This window comes from Pelophylax lessonae (genome assembly GCF_965119305.1).
Source record: "Pelophylax lessonae genome assembly, chromosome: 2".
Lineage (NCBI taxonomy): Eukaryota > Metazoa > Chordata > Amphibia > Anura > Ranidae > Pelophylax > Pelophylax lessonae.
In genome coordinates this window covers 329,987,056-330,007,902 of record NC_138769.1, presented here as the reverse complement: position 1 = coordinate 330,007,902, position 20,847 = coordinate 329,987,056, and the positions used below count along the sequence as shown (strand labels likewise).

The following is a 20,847-nucleotide window of genomic DNA, read 5'->3' as shown; positions in this document are numbered from 1 at the left end:
ACGACGTTGGGTGTGGTTACGCATTTTGAGGCAATAGTAAAACCAAGAGGAGCCGCACCATCTTATTACCCACCCGGAACATTGTCTTTTAGGTACTCTTAAATAAACCTCCCATCTTCTAGCTTTCCCCCCATACCAGCCATACCCAAGGGACACCTACAGGGTTATAGCATATTCCCTTTGAGGGGTAAAACCCCTGTCAGGTTTTCTTGCAGTTTCCTATTAGGAAAGTGAAAGAAAATATCTTGAAAAAGAATCCACTCTTGTACAGTTGTCACTCCAGGAAGTGTTGCCATTGAAAGATTGTTTTGGTGACGACCCCATATTTGTATTTCTTCTCCCTAGGACTGTGGTGACCCGGACAAATAGATATGCGGGGGCCCCAATACGCCATCCACATCCCCTTAGTATTCCATCCAGAACTTAAGAAAAGCTGAACTTTAAAATACTGCAATCATACTTCATATGTACTAAAGTGATGTTGGCATAGAGCAACTTATAATAAACTGTCTAATTATACGTCTATTTCATTTAGAGGCTCTCTGGTAAATGGGGTACAACCATCCAAACAAGAAAATGGCTTCTCCTCCAAAGATTCATCCCCTGCATTTGAAGAGGTGATAACACTTTCTGATATCAGCAGTTCTAATGGAGAGAAGGGGATTCCACCTGACGAACCAATTATCGCCTTTGGGGGAAAGGATACATTTATTAAGAAGTCTACTGTGCAGCCCCCTCAAGTAACAGGTAAGAGTCATTCCAAGCAAATGGGGAGACAAGTTAGTGACCTGCTAATGTTGTGCAGCAAACTCTGCAGCTGGGAAAGTCAGACACTATGCCCAATGTATGTGCACTTCATTAGTCTCCCAAATTTCTATGGAACCCTTTACAAATGTAGGGCATTCATGTCTGTAACATTTCATACTTCATTATAGTGTCAAATGGGAGCAGACTAACCTCTGTTACTGCAAGGAAGGGAGGAAAAATAATTTTTATTCAATGGGCCTCGTTTGCACCAAGCTGTGCAATAATAACAGATTGCATTTGACAATTTAAAGAGGTTGTAAACCCCAAAAAAAATGAAAAAAAAAAAAAATCCTGTAAGACAAAGGCATAATGAGCTGGTATGCATCACAGGAAATACTTACCTTAGAATGAAGCCCCGGGAGTGCCGCCTGCTCAGCAGGGACACAGCCGACATGTTCGGCCGTTCTGCTTCCTGGTTTGCGTCCCCCGGCCATCTGATTGGCCGGAGGCGCGATTACATCGCTCCCACCCATGCGCACCGGAGCCGCCGTTCACGGCACAGGGCTCTGAAGGAACGGCATGGGTGGCCGTTCCTTCAGAGCACATGTGCCAATGACGTCATCGGCTTCGTTTAAAAGTAAATATCTCCTAAACAGTGCAAGTTTAGGAGATATTTACAGTACCTATAGGTAAGCCTTATTAAAGGCTTACCTATAAGTACAAGTTATAAGAGAGGGTTTACAACCTCTTTAAGCTGTCAAATAACTAAATAAAAAAAAAACACTGTACTTGTGTTTTATTTGCCTTTTCAGCTTTTATAATTGAACAGAAAATGACATAAAGGTGCTTGTTAACCTTTTTACATGCGTAATAGATGCATGTAAACCTGTGCACGATAAAGAGAATACATACTGGTCAGTAGCACGTCAGATGCATTTTCAGTAAAAACATTTCAGGTTAAAGTGTACTGTATGTAAATACATTTTTTTGAAAATAATGGCTAAATTGGGAAAGAGTTAGGCCTGTTGCCAAGTCTAACCCTTTTGTCAAGTTGATCCTGGCAGTCATTTTCACCTAGAAAGGAAATTAGGGGAGTTCCAAAAATTTTGGATGTCATCCGTGCAAGAAACAAGGGGAAATCCTCCAGTAGGTACACCTGTTCTTGTGACAACTCTCCTAGAGGAGAATTATGTTCACTTTGGAGAAGTCTTCTTTCATTTCCTGTTCTATTTCCAGGGATATCTCCCCATTAGGACACAGACAGTAGAAAATAGCATTTTATTGGTTTTAACTGTTCTCTACTCTAAAGCAAAAAAAAAAAAAATGTTCTGGCTTTACTTGCAGCGGAAGCCAATCAGTGGGTCCGGCGGACTCGATGTCCGCTGGCACCCGGCGATCGTTCAGGACACAGGCAGAACAGCGATCTGCCTATGTAAACAAGGCAGACTGCCGTTCTGTGACAAGAGAAGACTGTGATCTCTGCCTTCCCACAGTTAGCAAGCACTCCCTAGAAACACGTTTAACCCTTTGATCACCCCTGATGTTAACCCCTTCCCAGCCAGTGTCATTAGTACAGTGACAGTGCATAATTTTTAGCACTGATCGCTGCAATAATGTCACGATAATGTCCGATTTGTCCACCGCAATGTCGCAGTCCTGTTATAAGTCGCTGATCACTGCCATTACTAGTAAAAGAAAGTAAAAATTCCATAAATCTATCCCATAGTTTGTAGACGCTACAGTGGGTACGGAAAGTATTCAGACCCCCTTAAATTTTTCACTCTTTGTTATATTGCAGCCATTTACTAAAATCATTTAAGTTCATTCTTCTTCCTCATGAATGTACACATAGCACCCCATACTGTCAGAAAAACACAGAATTGTTGACATTGTTGCAGATTTATTAAAAAAGAAAAACTGAAATATCACATGGTCCTAAGTATTCAGACCCTTTGCTGTGACACTCATATATTTAACTCAGGTGCTTTCCATTTCTTCTGATCATCCTTGAGATGGTTCTACACCTTCATTTGAGTCCAGCTGTGTTTGATTATACTGATTGGACTTGATTAGGAAAGCCACACACCTGTCTATATAAGACCTTACAGATCACAATGCATGTCAGAGCAAATGAGAATCATGAGGTCAAAGGAACTGCCTGAAGAGCTCAGAGACAGAATTGTGGCAAGGCACAGATCTGGCCAAGGTTACAAAAAGATTTCTGCTGCACTTAAGGTTCCTAAGAGCACAGTGGCCTCCATAATCCTCAAATGGAAGACGTTTGGGACGACCAGAACCCTTCCTAGAGCTGGCCGTCCAGCAAACTGAGCTATCGGGGGAGAAGAGCCTTGGTGAGAGAGGTAAAGAAGAACCCAAAGATCACTGTGGCTGAGCTCCAGAGATGCAGTCAGGAAATGGGAGAAAGTTGTAAAAAGTCAACCATCACTGCAGCTCTCCACCAGTCGGGGCTTTATGGCAGAGTGGCCCGACGGAAGCCTCTCCTGCTGTAAGACACATGAAAGCCTGCATGGAGTTTGCTAAAAAAACACCTGAAGGACTCCAAGATGGTGAGAAATTAGATTCTCTGGTCTGATGAGACCAAAATAGAACTTTTTGGCCTTAATTCTAAGCGGTATGTGTGGAGAAAACCAGGCACTGCTCATCACCTGTCCAATACAGTCCCAACAGTGAAGCATGGTGGTGGCAGCATCATGCTGTGGGGGTGTTTTTCAGCTGCAGGGACAGGACGACTGGTTGCAATCGAGAGAAAGATGAATGCGGCCAAGTACAGGGATATCCTGGACAAAAACCTTCTCCAGAGTGCTCTGGACCTCAGACTGGGCCGAAGGTTTACCTTCCAACAAGACAATGACCCTAAGCACACAGCTAAAATAACGAAGGAGTGGCTTCACAACAACTCCGTGACTGTTCTTGAATGGCCCAGCCAGAGCCCTGACTTAAACCCAATTGAGCATCTCTGGAGGGACCTAAAAATGGCTGTCCACCAACGTTTACCATCCAACCTGACATAACTGGAGAGGATCTGCAAGGAGGAATGGCAGAGGATCCCCAAATCCAGGTGTGAAAGACTCGTTGCATCTTTCCCAAAAAGACTCCTGGCTGTATTAGATCAAAAGGGAGCTTCTACTAAATACTGAGCAAAGGGTCTGAATACTTAGGACCATGTGATATTTCAGTTTTTCTTTTTTAATAAATCTGCAACAATGTCAACAATTCTGTGTTTTTCTGTCAGTATGGGGTGCTATGTGTACATTCATGAGGAAGAAGAATGAACTTAAATGATTTTAGCAAATGGCTGCAATATAACAAAGAGTGAAAAATTTAAGGGGGTCTGAATACTTTCCGTACCCACTGTATATATTTTGTGCAAACCAATCAATATACGCTTATTGATTTTTTTTTTTTTTTAACAAAAATATGTAGCAGAATACATATTGGCCTAAATTGATGAAGAAATTTGATTTTTTTTTTTTTTTTTATTGGATATGTTTTATGGCAAAAAAAGTAAGAAATATCGTCTTTTTTTTTTTTTTTCAAAATTGTCGGTCTTTCTTTGTTTATAGTGCAAAAAATAAAAACTGCAGAGGTGATCAAATATCACCAAAAGAAAGCTCTATTTATGGGGAAAAAAGAACATAAATGTTATTTGGGTACAGCATTGCACGTCCGCGCAATTGTTAGTTAAAGTAACGCAATTCATTAAGGGGTAAACCTTTCGGAGTTAACAAATTAATGTTGCTTTTTGTAGTAACTGTATAAAATTCCTTTGACTTTTAAACTACCTTTAGGCCAGGACTGAGAGTAGGGATTCAGGTCAAAACTTGCAGACCAACTTTCCCTCTTCAGACGAAGCTTTAGCCTGTTAACTGAGACAGTATAAATGGTTTGAGAGATACCGGTCCAACTGTATTTAATTAATGTAAAGTGAGAACAGTTAGTCTTACTACATGATTTCCTAAGTATAAAGTTTTAATCCTTTCCCACTCAAAGGAATAGAAGGTTTATTACTGTCTGTGTTCATTTCTTTTCAAAAAAGCCATCCATACATGGATCGAAATTTGGCCTGTTCACCAGGGCCCAGTCAAATTTCGATCGATATATGGGCTAGCTGGTTGTACACAAGTTATGTCATCCATAAATCTGTCTCTCAGAAGATTGCCCACAGTGATAAAGTAGGTGCCAATCTCTCAGTGTCAAACTAAAAATTGTGCCACACTCCACTCATTAAAGTGTGTCCAAATGTCTTCTCTTTGCACAAATCCTGCAATCCTCTACATCCCAGTGCTGTTTACATGTGCTCTCGCCTATTTGGATGGACCTCTACAATTATAGGAGGTCATATACCATTTAAAAAAACCATCAAAATACAAGGCTCAGTAGCACCTCTCCGCTCAATTCCTTCTTGTGTTCGTCTCCAATGTGTTTGCAGCTCAGAAGAAATATAAAAAGTTCACAGTGCTTACTGTTTTATTTTACTAAAATAAATATGGATTAAAATCACTCACATGTAAAAGAAGTATGTACAGGCATTTATTTAAATTTGTCTGAAAGCTGTCTGTCAGATCTGTCCTAAGCCGGCCATAGATGGATTGAAATTCGGCCGGTTCAGTAGGGACCGGATGGGTTTTGATCAATGTATGGGCAGGCTGGATGTACAAAAGCTGATCTTGTACAGAAGTTGCTCGATCAGTGCCACCAGCTATAGGCGGCAACACTGATCATTGTATTCTGTTGGCCCACCTGCAGAACACAATAGTGCTGTGGGAGTGACTCCCCCATCCACATCGAATGTGTGAATAGGGGAAATCGGCATTTTTTTTTTTTTTTCCGTTCAATCCGCTGGTTGAATGAAAACCAAAAAGTATGTGTATGGCCTGCCTTACTCTCTGTGTACCAGTGGCAACTCATTCACTCCGCCCAGCGTGGTAACATCCCAAGACACTTACTTTTGAAGATGAACACCAGAGAAATTTAGCGGAGAGCTTTTGTGGCTTGATTTATCCAGTATATTTATTTATTTATTTCAGGTTCTCGTATAGCGCTGTCAATTTACGCAGAGCTTTACATCTACATTGCACATTCACATCAGTCCCTGCCCTCAAGGAGCTTACAATCTAAGGTCCCTAACTCACATTCATAAATACATAGTAGGGCCAATTTTTTTTATACAGGATCCAATTAACCTACCAGTATGTCTTTGGAGTGTGGGAGGAACAGTATATGACCTACTATAACTGTAGAGATCCATTCAGATAGATGAGAGCACATCTAAGGAACACGTGTGTAAAATATTGTGGGGTTCATGCACAGAAGGGACCCTATATTTGAGTGTTGCACTAATATTTATGTATATGTAATTTTGCATGTTGGGTTATCTTGTTGTTTCCGTTTGGCTATCGCTGGAGCAGGTGTCACCATCCGAAGGTTTCCTTTTACCTCTTGTTCTAGTGACCATTTTTGTATCTCAACGCAAAGCTTTAGTGCAAAGAAGCTATTGGGTAGATTGAACTCCAGCTCTGGACTGGGTGCTATACCCTCTGGACTTTCTTGCACAACAACATGTTTTTCAATAGATATCCTGGTTAACATCTACGTTCTTCTCAGAATTTGGAATAGTGTTATCGTCGAAAAATGAGTAATGTTACATTTTAGTTTCTTGGAGTTTGGAAATTGCCTTTATTAATTTATTTGTATCTTTTACTGCCTTACAGAAGTTCTGTAACCCTTTATAAGGCTGTATCAGAGTTCCTGTTGGCTGGAAGGACTTCAAGGTGATGGCGATAAGAAGAACAGTAGATCTTTGGGGCCAACGACCTAACATTGAAACCTTCGTGTTGTCACCATTAGATCACCATGACATTTTTACTGAAGAGGCCACCGTGAACTGAATGTCAAAGGGAGATAAACTGAAAATGCTGGCCACAACGAATGTGGCTGCAATTAGGACAGATATTACCAGTGCCACATCTACCCACCATTGACAAATACTGGACACTTCTTAGTGTTATTATAATTTTTTGTGTTTTTGTTTCTAACATGCACCTTATATAATAAAGTAAAACTGACAAGGTTTATTTCACAAGGACGCAGAGACAAGTGGTAAAAGTGGAATAACCCAGCGCCGTCTGAAAATGTGTGAATGAGCTTCCTGGTGCTCCTAATAATGTAGCTATTTAATGAAAAGAGACTGCTGGGTACAATGCTGTATGTGAATTCTGTAAATAAAACCTCACAGTGTTACATCCACATTCATAACAAATCGCCTTTTCTTGCATATGACAATAGTGGAAGAACTGTATTTTTTTTTTTTAATCTAGCTTTATAGGCTGTGATGCCGTTCCAGTGTTTTAGGTGTAACTGTATGTAATGTAGCATTGTTAAAAAAGAGAGAGAAAAGAACCCAACGGGTCTACAATGTTGGAAAACTCAACCCCAAAGAGGGGAGTTAGCCCCCATTATTCTTCTCACCATGGGACTTTCTAGGCTGAGGTTGTCATAAATTGGAAGATCACACAATGATTTAAAAACCACATCTTTATTAATTTTATCAAAAAAGAGATAAAAGCATAATATATATAAAAACGTTTTTTACAGCTATATTGCGGGCATGTCTGCCTGGATACATTCAATGTAGATACAGTACTGATAGGTCCTACGCGTTTCGCTGAGCGTTGTGCTCGTTCAATAGCTTCTTCAGGGACCACATGTAGTACTTAGAGACTGTTTCTAAAGACTTTATCAAATCACAAAGGAAAAAATAAAGAAAAATAAAAAATAAAGGACAATACAATAATAATCATGAAGACTAGACTAATGTCTATATATATATATATATATATATATATATATATATAGCATCTAAGCATTGTTATATTCTTTTCACAGAATTCAGTTGTCAATAATGCTTACCAGTAATTGGAAAAAGCAGTTGCCAAGCCTGCCAGGCACTCCTAAGGGATGTGGCTGTGAGTGATTTTCCTTAGAACCGATATCTTTCAACTATTCATGTATGTAATGTAGCAACGGGCAGAAAATGGGCTGCCATATAAATGGTAATTGATCCCAGTGATCCCCCTGTTCTTTTGCTTGATGTTCAGATCAACAGTGCAGTATATAGTCGCCAGTGCTGCTAAATCTGTAACAGGTGTCGGACTTTGTTCACAAATTAAATGTAGATGGGCAGGATCCAAGTCAGGCTGCCTATAATTCTTTATGAATTAGCCTGCACATCTGCCTTCAGCTAGTAAATATGCTGCCCACAACATGTCATCAGAGCTGGAAAATACCTCACTGCTGGGTTCAAAAGTTTCTTATTTTAGATGTACAGCAGGCCAGCAAAGCCCTGATGCTTCCTTCCATTTTAAAGAAATTGTACACATACCCTTTAATGGGAGTGTGTGTCATTTGAAAAATAAGTACATGTGTACATGTGCCCAATGTACTTTCGCAATACAGCAAGGTTTCCAATGCACACTTGATTGGTTTGAATATCTTGTGCATTTTATTAAAATATAGACAACTCTAAGGGAATGTACAGTCTTTGCAATGTTTTTTTACATATACATGTAAAAGTGGACAAATTGTTGTGCATAATCGTGTTAGTGTTTTTTTAATCTTTCTAACAGCTTTGTTTCTATTTAATAGTTTTCAAATAATATACTGTATGTACGTGGAGGAAGCCATATTAGCTCCTTACATATTCAGGTACTGCTTCCTACACAATGATTTTGATTTACTGCTCCTCACAGTGCAAGTCTATCAGTTGTCTGACTTATCAAACACAATGCACTTCCAATGTAAGTGATCTTATTAGTGGTTAAGAAAAATCTATCCAACAATCAAAAGAGTAATCTGTGAAAGATGTCAAAACTACTGAAATAATAACACATTGAAAATACCCACTTGCCGACCAGTCATGTACCTGCTGCAGGAATAATCCTGGTACCATTTTTTAGAGCCAATGGACGGCTCTCTTGTATAGCAACTGGAGCAGTTAACTAGCCACGGGATTGCTTTTACAAGCAGCTCCCCCTTCCACCCAGCACCTTCCACAGTTTTACCGGGACCTCCCATCCCACAGGTAGTCCTGATCGACCAGCTGGTGCTTCCACCGACTAATCGGAGAGCCGAACAAAGACCAGATTGGCTTTGTTCAGCTCTCAGCTATGGTAACCTGGAAGCGATGACCTGACATCACTTCCGGTTTACCCGGATGTCAATGTCGCTATTTTCAAAAATCAAAAGAATTAAAAGAAAACAATCTTGGTATGATCGAAAGCTTTCAAGGGCAGAGGAGGGATTAGGAGTCATAGAGACCAGATCTCTCCATAAAGTGTACCTGTCACATGCCAATTGCTGTCACAAAGGATGTTTACATTCTTTGTAACAGCAATAAAAGTGATCAAGAAACATTAAAGCGGAGTTCCAGCCTTTTCACTCACCTGTCCAACGGTCCAGCGACGCGGCCGCCCGAAGCCTCGATCCTCTCCCTCTGGTCTCGGCGGCGCCGGCATCACTGCTGTGGGCACCCGGCTGTGACAGTTTGCAGCTTCACAGCCGGGTACCCACTGCGCATGCGCAAGTCGCGCTGCGCGTCTTGATTGGCCGGCAATCTTCTGGGACCTCTGACATGTCCCAGAAGATTGCAGGGAGGGAGGGGGAGAGGAGAACTTCCGTTCAGGGCGCCGCGGCGCTCCGAGCGGAAGTGGGAGCGGGTACCTGTCAAAACTAGGTACCCGCTCCCCCCCCAAAAAAATGACATGCCAAATGTGGCATGTCAGGGGGTTAGAATACCTAAAGCGGAAGTTCCACTTTTGGGTGGAACTCCGCTTTAAGTGACAGTGTAAAAACAAAATAAATAATTAAAAAAACATTTTTTTTAACCACTTCTGGACCGGAAGATTTTCCCCCTTAATGACCAGTCCATATTTTGCGATTCGGCACTGCGTTACTTTAACGGACAATTGTGCAGTCGTGCGATGCTGTACCTAAATAAAATAGATGTCCTTTTTTCCCACAAATAGAGCTTTTATTTGTTGGTATTTGATCACCTGTGTGATTTTTATTTTTTGCGCTATAAACAAAAAAAATAGAGACAATTCTGGAAAAAAAAAAAAAAACAATATTTTTCACATTCTGCTATATAACATTCCCCCAAAAAAAAATTTCAAAATCAAATTTTTTTAACATTTTAGGCCAATTTGTTTTCTGCTACATATTTTTGGTAAAAAAAAAAATCGCAATAAGCGTATTTTGATTGGTTGGCGCAAAAGTTATTGCGTCTACTAACTACGGGAAAGATTTATGTAATTTTTTATTGTTTTTTTTTTTTTAACTAGTAATGGCGATCTGCGATTTTTTTTTTTTTTTTGCGGGACTGCGACATTGCGGCGGACAGATCGAACCCCTCCCTGACTGACATTTTTGACACTTTTGGGAGTACCAGTGACATTACTACAGTAATCAGTGCTATAAATATGCACTGTTACTATAAAAATGACACTGGCAGGGAAGGGGTTAACTTTATTGGTGATCAGTGGTTTAAATGTATCCCTAGGGGCGTGTTTCTGTCAGGGGGCGTGGCTTGTGATGTAACCACAGAGACATACAATCCTACATAGCAGGATCGTATAGTCTCTGCACTTCAGGCAGAATGACAGACGGCTGTGTTTACATCAGCCGTCTGCCTTTCTCCCTCTCCTGCGGACATCAGAGCCGCCGGTCACACGCGTGGGGATCCCTGGGAACGAGCGGGGGCGGGAGCGCGCCTCCAGCGGCGTGCGCTCGCCCCCTACAGGCTCCTGGGCGAGCGACGTAGTACTACGTCGCTTTGCCCAGGAGCGGCTGACTGCCGCATTAAATGTATTTGCAGTCGGCAAGTGGTTAAAGGATAACCAAAACAAAAATGTAATATATTGCAGCTTACTAGTCTAATTTGATGTGATGGTTGCTTTAAAAAATAATTCAGCCACTACATTTATAGACTGGAAGTTTGCAATAAAAACATTTTTTCGAGGTTTAGATATGCTTTAAAGCAATTGTTGGTGTGATGCAAGTTCAAGAAGCTCTATATAGATTTTTGCTAGCATTGAGCTTTATGTAAATGGCATCACTGTCTTCTAACCAGCACAATGCAAGCCTTGTTAAATGCAGCATGCTTTTGTTTTATTTTGACTCATGTTTGAGTTGCTTTGACCTGTTTTATTCTCCATGGTAGCAATTTATGATTAGCTTACAAGCTACTTCAGGCTGCTATAAACTGCTTTGAGATGCTTTTAAAATGATGTTGACTTGTATACCAAAGGAAAACAACCTGAAAAGTAGACCAGTCCACATTGCAAGTCATTTTTTCTTAGTTTAGTACAACAATTGAGTACTTAGTAATAATTGAGTACCAGCATACTTTTTTAAAATTTTATTTGCACTAAGATCCAGATTTTCAGGACAGGCTGTCAGGGTGCTCCTCCTTCTTCAAGGTCCAAGCAGTAGTAATACACAAAGTATTAGCAGAATGTTTAACCACTTTAAGACCGGAAGGATTTGCCCCCTTCCTGACCAGGCCCTATTTTGCGATTCGGCACTGCGTTACTTTAACAGACAATTGCGTAATCGCGCGACGCTGTACCCAAATAAAATTGATGGGTTTTTTCCCACAAACAGAGCTTTCTTTTGGTATTTGATCACCTGTGCGATTTTTATTTATTTCACTATAAACAAAAAAAGAACAACAATTTAAAAAAAAAACTAAATTTTTTACATTCTGCTATATGACATTCTCAAAAAAAATGTAAAAATCAAAATTTTTTAACATTTTAGGCCAATTTGTTTTCTTCTACATAGTTTTGGTAAAAAAAATTTGCAATAAACGTATTTCGATTGGTTTGCGCAAAAGTTATTGCATCTACTAACTGCGGGAAAGATTTATGTCATTTTTATTGTTTTTTTTTTTACTAGTAATGGCGGCAATCTGCGATTTTTTTTTTTTTGCGGGACTGCGACATTGGGGCGGACAGATCGGACCCCTGACTGACATTTTTGGGGGTACCTGTGACAATACTACAGTAATCAGTGCTAAAAATATGCACTGTTACTGTAATAATGACACTGGCAGGGAAGGGGTTAACACTGTGGGTGATCAAGGGGTTGAATGTAAGCCTAAGGGAGTGATTCTAACTGTGGGGGGGGGGTGTGGCTTCTGAAATAACCATAGAGACATGTGATCCTATATAGAAGGATCACATGGGCTCTATGATCATTTCAGAGAGAAGAATGGTCAGCTGTGTTTACAACAGCTGCCCATCTTGCTCTCTCATCTGGGAGCGATCGCAGGTGTCAGACGGCAATAAGAGCCGCCTGACCCAGGCATCGGCTTCCCCGCTGCCAAGTGGGGGTGGGAGCGTGTGCTCGCCCCCTAGCTTCCAGCATGCGAACAGCGTAGGTCTACATCAGTTTGCGCAGGGGAGCAACCCTGCCGCAGTAAAAAGGCGGTGGGTGGTCCGGAAGTGGTTAAGTATAACTAAAGGTAAAACTTTTTTTTTTTTTTTAGTTTTGGATAGAATGGAAAGGGATTAGAACCCCTGTCAGTTTTTATTTCTGTCTGTGCCCCCGTTAAGGAGATTCACCCTCTCTATTTGTCCTGTTTACCATTATCAACAAAAGTGAAAGTAAAAAAAATCCAAAAGTAGATCTACGTCGCTCACCCAGGAGCCTGTATGGGGCGAGTGCGCTCCGCCGGAGGCACGCTCCCGCCCCCTGCTCGTTCACGGGTATCCCTGCGCGTGTGACCGGCGGCTCCAATGTCCGCCGGCCACTCGCAATCTCCCGCTGGAGAGGGAGAAAGGCAGGCGGCTGATGTAAACAAAGCCACCTGTCATTCTCCCTGGTGTAACTGCAGAGATCATACGGTCCTGCTATGTAGGATCGTATGTCTCTGTGGTTACATCACTAACCATGCCCCCCCCCCCCCACAGTTAGAAACACGCCCCTAGGGATACATTTAACCCACTGATCACCAATAATCAAATACCACCAAAAGAAAGCATATTTTTAGCACTGATTACTGTAGTAATGTCACTGGTACCCTCAAAAGTGTCAAAAATGTCAGTCAAGGGTCCGATCTGTCCGCCGCAATGTTGCAGTCCCGCAAAAAAAAAAAATCGCAGATCACCGCCATTACTAGTCAAAAACAAAAACAATAAAAATGACATAAATCTTTCCCGTAGTTAGTAAACGCAATAACTTTTGCGCAAACCAATCAAATACGCTTATTGTGATTTTTTTTTTTACCAAAAATATGTAGCAGAAAACAAATTTGCCTAAAATGTTAAAAAATTTAGATTTTTACTTTATTTTTTTGAGAATTTCATATATAAAAAAATGTGAAAAATATTGTTATTTTTTCAAAATTGTGGCTCTTTATTTGTTTATAGCGCAAAAAATAAAAATCGCACAGGTGATCAAATACAAACGAAAGAAAGCTCTGTTTGTGGGGAAAAAAAGGACGTCAATTTCATTTGGGTACAGCGTTACACGACCGCGCAATTGTCTGTTAAATCATGCAGTGCCGAATCGCAAAATAGGCCCTGGTCTTTGTGCAGCCAAATCCTCCGGGGCTTAAGTGGTTAATTTGTAAGGATTTCTATCACTTCCTGTTTTGGCTATGGGACAGGAAGTGAGGTGAAATCTCCTCAATGGGACACAGAGCCAAAAAAGAAAAAAAACTGACAGGAATTATGACCCTCCTTTACTATATCCAAAATTAAAAAAAAATGTTTCCTGACAGACTCCATGGCAGCTTACGTGTGGGTTAGTCCCGCCTCCTCCTACCTCATAGGACCCCACTCGCATAAATTTTTACTCCGTGTCAGAGGCCGTGTTCCTTTTTTGTCCTCCTTCTGAAAGGATTATGGTCAAATCTTACCTCATGAAGATTCCCGATTCAGGCCTGGCGGTCTGCACGTTGGATCGAGTGGTGTCCCCTTCATGTCCAGCACGCCCTAGCTATTAGCGGGGTAGGACACGGGCATTGAGTCAGTTGTCAGAAGAGCTTACAAACCTGGCCAATGGCAGGCAAAGCGACATTTGGCCAATCGTCCCAGCTATTAGCGGGAGGCCCATTAATACGCCCCATCATGTGTGCAGCCGCGGTGTCCGTATGGTCCAAGGTCTGATCGTGGAAGTGGTGATGTACCCTGCTTTACATTCTATGGCAGCAGTTTGTTTGTGTATATTCTCCTGTTGTTTGTTACTTATCTCTCCCTGGGGTCTAGTTTGGCTGTGGGATGCATGGTGTTCCATTCCAAGTCCTTCCCCTCCGCTCCACTGCTTCCTGGTGCCTTCCAGGCTCGATCTGAATCAAGGCTTGGTTCGCACAGGTGTGGGGGGGGGGGGGGGGGGCGGTGCCTTCCAGGCTCGATCTGAATCGAGGTTTGGTTTGCACAGGTGGGGGGAGGGGGGCGGTGACATCATTCCAGCAGCAAATTCAAATAGCAGTCAGTTTCAGCTGTTTGTGGGTTTGTTCAGCAGTGTTTCCAGCGGCTTCCCCGTGCTCTGCAGGAATCTTTTAAAGGTGAGCGATTGCTGTGATTATGCTGAATAGGCTTCCTGCCTGCTTTCTGCATGTCACTCATTCATGGTCTCTTGCAGTGTTCCTAAAGTTATATGGATGTCTCACCGCCCCCTGGTGGCCAGCCCCCTACATTACAGGTAAGATTGGTTTTATTCCTCTACCTGTAATGTTTGGGGTTTTTTTCTGCTGTTCTGTTGAGTCTTTATTTTCTTTCCTAAAACCCTTCTAGGTCTGAAAGACGTCACTCAGCCCGTGAAGATCAAGATCCTCCCAGGTCGCAAATGCGGCATTCATCATCAAGTTCCAGGCGCCATCGGTCGTCCTCTAAGAGACATGGTGAAGAGTCTGGAGCTACTTCAGGACACCACCACTTTGACAAAAGATCCTGCTGGGGATGTGGGGCACAGGTGCCTGATGGAAAGTCGCTCTATGAGCCCTGTTTTGCACATGCTGCAAACGAAAGGGAAGACAGCAGCCAGCAGATGGAGTCGCTGGTCAGGCGAGTAGTTAAGGAGTCCTTAAAAACCTTGGATCCTGCTCGTGCTGGAACTTCCTCCCCCAGGATGGCGAGTACTCCGGCTGGTGAAAATATTCATATCCCTGGGCCTTCCCAGCACAGTCACTCCTCATCTGACTACTCTGAGGGTGAGCTTGAAGCAGACGACCCTGGTGCGGGTTTTGACTTTGCCATGGTTCCCTCCTTGGTCAAAGCTGTGAAGGAAGCCCTGAAGTGGGATGAGCCGGTAGAGTCACCCTCTAAACAGAAGAGGTATTTTAAGCACCTCAAGAAGGAACGCCCTTTCTTTCCCCTGTCGGCGAAATCATTACAGACGAATGGGGCTACACAGAGAGAAAACTCTCTACTCTCCAAAGTGAACAAAATGTACCCGTTTAAAATGGAAGAGGTTAAACACCTGGAATCTGCACCTCTGGTGGATGCAGCGCTGATGCGTCTGGTGCGTCATGTCACCCTTCCGCTTGAAGACACAGTCACCTTTAAGGATGGCCTTGAGAGACGCATTGATTCAGACCTCAAGCGCATCTATGTGTCAGCAGGAATGGCATGCAAGCCAGCATTGGCTCTCGCAGCCCTGCCTAAAGCAATGGAGGTGTGGACAGACAGTGTGGACACAACACTCAGAAGCGTGTCGGAAGAAGTCGCAAGAAATTCGCCAGTACATGAGCTGAGGCTGGCGGCGGCTTTTTTGGAGGAGGCCTCCCTAGACATGGTCCGCCTTGCGGCACGGGTAATGCTTTCATCGGTTACTGCAAAACGGGCTCTTTGGTTACGTCCTTGGTTGGCCAATCCTGCGTCAAAACAGGCCTGGTGCCGAATTCCATTTGAGGGGTCCTCCCTATTCGGCAACAAGTTAGAAAGCGCCATTTCCCGTGCCACAGGTGATAAGTCGGGGTTCCTTCCCCAGGATAGGCGCTTGCTGGACCAGAAGAGGTCTCAGCCCAGGCAAGGGGCTGATCGATCAAGGGATGCTCGCCTATATAAGCCTGGCCGTCAATTCCGAAAGAACTGGAGAAGACCGCAGCCTTCAGGACAGAAAGCACCCAGAGGAGGGTCTTCTGGTGGTCGGGAGGCCACGAAGTCTTTTTGACGTTGTGCCTGCCCAGGCGAAGCAAGTCGGGGCTCAGCTACTACGCTTCCAACACGTCTGGGCAGCCTCGATAAACGACTTCTGGGTCGTCAAGACAGTATCAACAGGCCATTCCTGGAAATTCTGCAGTCCGCCCAGACTGAGGTTCATTCCAACCTCATTGCCACAGTCAGAAGAGAAAAGACAAGGCCTTCTGTCTTACGTAGATCTGTTGGTGGCTCAAGGCGCAGTGGTTCCAGTTCCAACCAACGAGAAGTTCCAGGGTCTATATTCCCCTCTCTTCTTGGTTCAGAAAAAGAGCGGTGCTTGGAGACCGGTCATAGACCTCACGCACCTGAACTCTTTTATCAAGAAGGAGAAATTCAAGATGGAGACGCTATTCTCAATCCGTCAAGCAATACAACTGGCAGACTGGCTTGTGTCAATTGACCTCAAGGACGCCTATTTCCATGTGCCAGTGGCAGCAGATTACCAGAAGTTCCTACGATTCGCAGTAGATCAGAATCATCTACAGTTTGTCTGTCTCCCGTTTGGGCTTACTACATCGCCGCAGGTATTCTCAAAGGTCTTACTAGCAGTGGTGGCTTTGATCAGGACCAAAGACGTCCGTCTACACCATTATCTGGATGAACTGCTCCTGCTGTCACAAGACCGAGAACGACTTCTGGTACACAGGTCTCAGGTAATAGCCACTCTTCACGAGTTCGGCTGGTTACTGAACATGGAGAAGAGCCACCTGGAGCCTATCCAGTCATTAATATTTCTGGGAGCTCAGTTCGACACAAGTCGAGGCACAATTTCTTTGCCCCTCGAGAAGATCCCGGTAGTCAGGGACAGGGTACGCCTAGCTATGACGGCCACTCACCTTCTAGTATCTCAGTGTCTAAGAGTGGTTGGGACCATGGTAGCCACGACTCCAATGGTGAAGTGGGCACAGTGGAAAATGCGGCCTTTCCAAGTGGGGTTTCTCCATCAGTGGCGTCCAGGAGATCAAAATCATCTCATTCGCATAACATCATCAATGCGGGAGAGCCTTCCATGGTGGCTGCAGAGCAAAATCTCCTCAATTGTCATTCCATCATGCCCATCTCTTGGATCACAGTTACAATGGATGCCAGCAACACCGGATGGGGTGCCCTCTGTCAGACGGAGATAGCCCAGGGCACCTGGGATTTCCAAGCTCACAGGGTAGTGTCAAATACTCTAGAATTGCGAGCCGCGTTCTGCGCTGTGAAAGCATTCCGTCACCTAATAGAAGGGACTTCTATGATCCTGAGGATGGACAATACAACTGCGGTCTCCTATGTGAAGCGACAAGGAGGCACTCGCAGTCGCTCCCTGTTGAAGGAGGTAGATCCAATCTTATATTGGGCCCAGAAACACCTGGTCAACCTCACTGCAGTGTTTCTTCCGGGGGTACCGAATGTTCAAGCAGACTTCCTCTCAAGAGTCCGCTTGGACAACAACGAATGGAGCCTTCACAACGATGTCTTCCAGTGGCTCACTTCTCTGGAATTTCAACCGGAAGTGGATCTATTTGCATCTCCATGCAATCACAAGCTTCTGAGTATTATGTGAGGTTCCGTTGTCCCCAAGCCTTTGGGACGGATGCTTTGACAGACTATTGGAGATTCCACAGGGCATATGCCTTTCCCCCAGTTCCTGTCATTCTCCGGTTCCTGGCGAGACTTAGGATGGAAGATGTGGAAGTGCTAACAATAGCCCCATACTGGCCCAACAGGCCATGGTTTCCACTGCTGATGCTCCTCAGTTTTCGGGATCCAGTTCCTCTACCCATCAGGCCAGACCTTCTGTCCCAGGGAGCAACTCTACACCCATGCCCGGCTCATCTGCACCTGAAGGCATGGTTTTTGAGAGGGAAAGACTGGAGGCGTTAGGTTGCCCGAGTGGGGCAATTTCTACTCTAAGTGCCAGAAGAGCGAGCACTAACAAGGTCTACGGAAGGATCTGGTCCAAGTTCATGGATTTTGTTACCAAGAAAGGGGGGTCATGCAATGACCTGAATATCCAGCATATTCTTGGTTTCCTGCAGTCGGGACTGGACCTACCATTATCCGTTAGCTCACTACGTGTGCAAGTTTCTGCTATTTCGGCCTTCACAGGAACTTCTTGCGCGTCTCATCCCCTTGTTCGTCAATTCTTTTGGGGAGCTTCCAGACTCAGGCCACAGAGGAAGCCAAGGTTCCCTAAATGGGATCTTCCACTCGTCTTGAACTTCCTTTCTGACGTCAGAAGAAGTCACACGGAGCAACTCTCCATTAAAGATCTGTCTCTGATATCGGCCTTGTTGGTTGCCGTCACCTCGGCTAAAAGAGTCTCCGAGATTAGTTCTCTGGGTTGCAAAGAACCATTCCTGACCTTCTTCCCAGATCGTGTGGTTCTTATCCCCATGTTGGGATCACACCCCAAGGTGGTCTCTGTTTTCCACGAGAAAATACATATTCGCCAGCACACCAAGGCTCTTGCAAAAGCAGTCCAAAATTTATTGAAGTTACGATCACATCAAAAAATGGTGCAACGTTTCGGAGCCGCACAGGACCCCTTCGTCAGCACCCAACACATAAGAGCCTACAAACCAGGAAGGTGTGCGGTAGGAATATGTACTACATGTTTTCTACGAGAACCAGGAGATTGTCCTTCCAACATTCAAATCGTCAGATGATCCGGATACACATCCATTAGATGTGGGTGCAATTCTGAGACTGTACCTGGATGCAACAGCTTCCTTCAGGCGTTAGATTATCTATTTGTTCTCCTCCACGGAAAGAACAAGGGCTTGCGGGCCTCTTCAAGATCCATAGCGCCATGGATTGTTCAGACCATCCAATGGGCATATAAGGCTAAGGGCTTGGCTCCTCCAGAAGCGGTGACCGCGCATTTGACAAGAGGGGTGTCCACGTCCTGGGCGGCTTCTTGTCATGTGGCCCCTGAAGTAATATGCAAGGCGGCATCATGGTCTTCCATTAACACTTTCATGACTCATTATTGTATTGAGCCAGCTTCATTGTCTTCTGTTAACTTTGGTTTGCAAGTACTGTCTGTTGATGGTGCAAATTAAATTTCTTTTGGCCAGCAGTTTCTCACCCTTGTGTGTTTGGCTAGTTACATAGTTAAATAGTTACATAGTTAGTGAGGTTGAAAAAAGACATCAGTCCATCCAGTTCAACCTATGATGTGTGTGTGTTTGCTTTTAACCGTACATTGTATACCCCTGTATGTTGTGGTCTCCAAGGTGCCCATCTAATAGTTTTTTGAAACTATCAATGCTCCCAGCTGATACGACTGCTTGTGGAAGAGAATTCCACATCCTTACCGCTCTTACAGTGAAGAACCCCTTACGCATTTTAAGGTTAAACCGCATTTCCTCTAGTTTTAGTGAATGGCCACGTGTCTTATTGTATCTCCTCTCTCTGAATAGTTTGTTCCTTATGCTAGGGTCGCCAGTACAGTATTTGTACATTGATATCATATCCCCCCTCAATCGTCTCTTCTCCAGAGAGAATAAGTTCAGTGCTTGTAGTCTTTCCTCATAGCCGATGTCCTCCATTCCCCTAATTATTTTTGTTGCCCTTCTCTGGACTCTTTCCAATTCCAGCACATCCTTCCTGAGGACCTGTGCCCAGAACTGGACAGCATACTCCAAATGTGGCCGGACCAGTCTTGTAGTGCGGGAGAATAATCTCTTTATTTCTGGAGTGAATCCCCTTTTTTATACATCCCAGTATTCTGTTGGCTTTGCTTGCAGCGGCTTGGCATTGCATGCCACTGCCAAGCCTGTTGTCTACCAGTACCCCCAAGTCCTTTTCCATCCTAGACTCACCCAGAGGTTCCCCCCCTAGTGAGTAGCTTGCTTTCTGGTTTCTGGCCCCCAAGTGCATTACTTTACATTTTTCAACATTAAACCTCATCTGCCATGTAGTTGCCCACCCCGTTAATTTGTTCAGGTCCGCTTGTAAGGTTTCCACATCCTGCATAGAAGATATTGGCATGCTTAGTTTAGTATCATCCGCAAATACTGAGATTGTACTAGATATCCCCTCCTCTAGATCATTTATGAATAAATTAAACAGGATTGGTCCCAGGACAGAACCCTGGGGGACCCCACTTTCCACACCCTCCCAATCCGAGTACTCCCCATTAATCACCACCCTCTGGACTCTCCCCTGGAGCCAGTTCTCTATCCAGGTACTCACCCTATGGTCCATACCTACCTTCCTTAGTTTGTACAGTAAGCGTTTGTGGGGAACGGTGTCAAAGGCCTTTGCAAGGTCCAGATACACCACATCCACAGGCTTCCCTTTATCTAGGTGGCAGCTCACTTCATCGTAGAAGGTTAATAGATTGGTTTGCCAAGAACGATTTTTCATGAATCCATGCTGATTACTACTAATAATACAGTTTTCATTACTAAAGTCTTGTATGTGGTCCCTTAACATGCCCTCCAAAATCTTGCAGACTACAGATGTTAGGCTGACCGGCCTATAGTTACCTGGGATACATCTCGGCCCCTTTTTAAATATTGGTACCATGTTGGCTTTTTTCCAATCAGCTGGCACCATACCCGTCTGTAAACTATCCTTAAAGATCAAGAATAATGGTCTGGCAATCACCTGGCTGAGCTCTTTCAGAACCCTCGGGTGCAAGCCATCCGGTCCCGGTGATTTATTTATGTTAAGTTTCTCTAGTTTAGTTTTAAGTCTATCTTCTGTTAGCCATGGCGGTATTTCCTGAGGTGTGTTGTTTAGTTCGGCCTTACAAACTAGGTTCATGTAGCCCCCCGATTCTTTTGTGAAGACTGAAGAGAATAAATTATTTAACACTTCCGCCTTTTCTCTGTCCTCAGTGGCCATATTTCCTTTGTCATCTTTTATGGGGCCAATGTGT

At 43.7% G+C, this 20,847-nt stretch overlaps 1 protein-coding gene across 2 annotated transcripts in view; it reads left to right on the top strand.

Annotated features, from left to right (window-relative positions):
• The window catches only part of MAP7D1 (MAP7 domain containing 1), a 198,530-nt gene extending 191,512 nt beyond the window's left edge, over positions 1 to 7,018 (top strand). For both annotated transcript variants that reach the window (XM_082246679.1, XM_082246678.1), the window contains 2 exons: positions 536 to 747; positions 6,480 to 7,018. In XM_082246679.1, the coding sequence (XP_082102805.1) occupies positions 536 to 747; positions 6,480 to 6,490 (223 nt within the window). In that variant the 3' untranslated portion in view covers positions 6,491 to 7,018. The remainder of the gene's footprint in view (positions 1 to 535; positions 748 to 6,479) is intronic.
• The last annotated feature ends 13,829 nt before the right edge of the window (positions 7,019 to 20,847 follow it).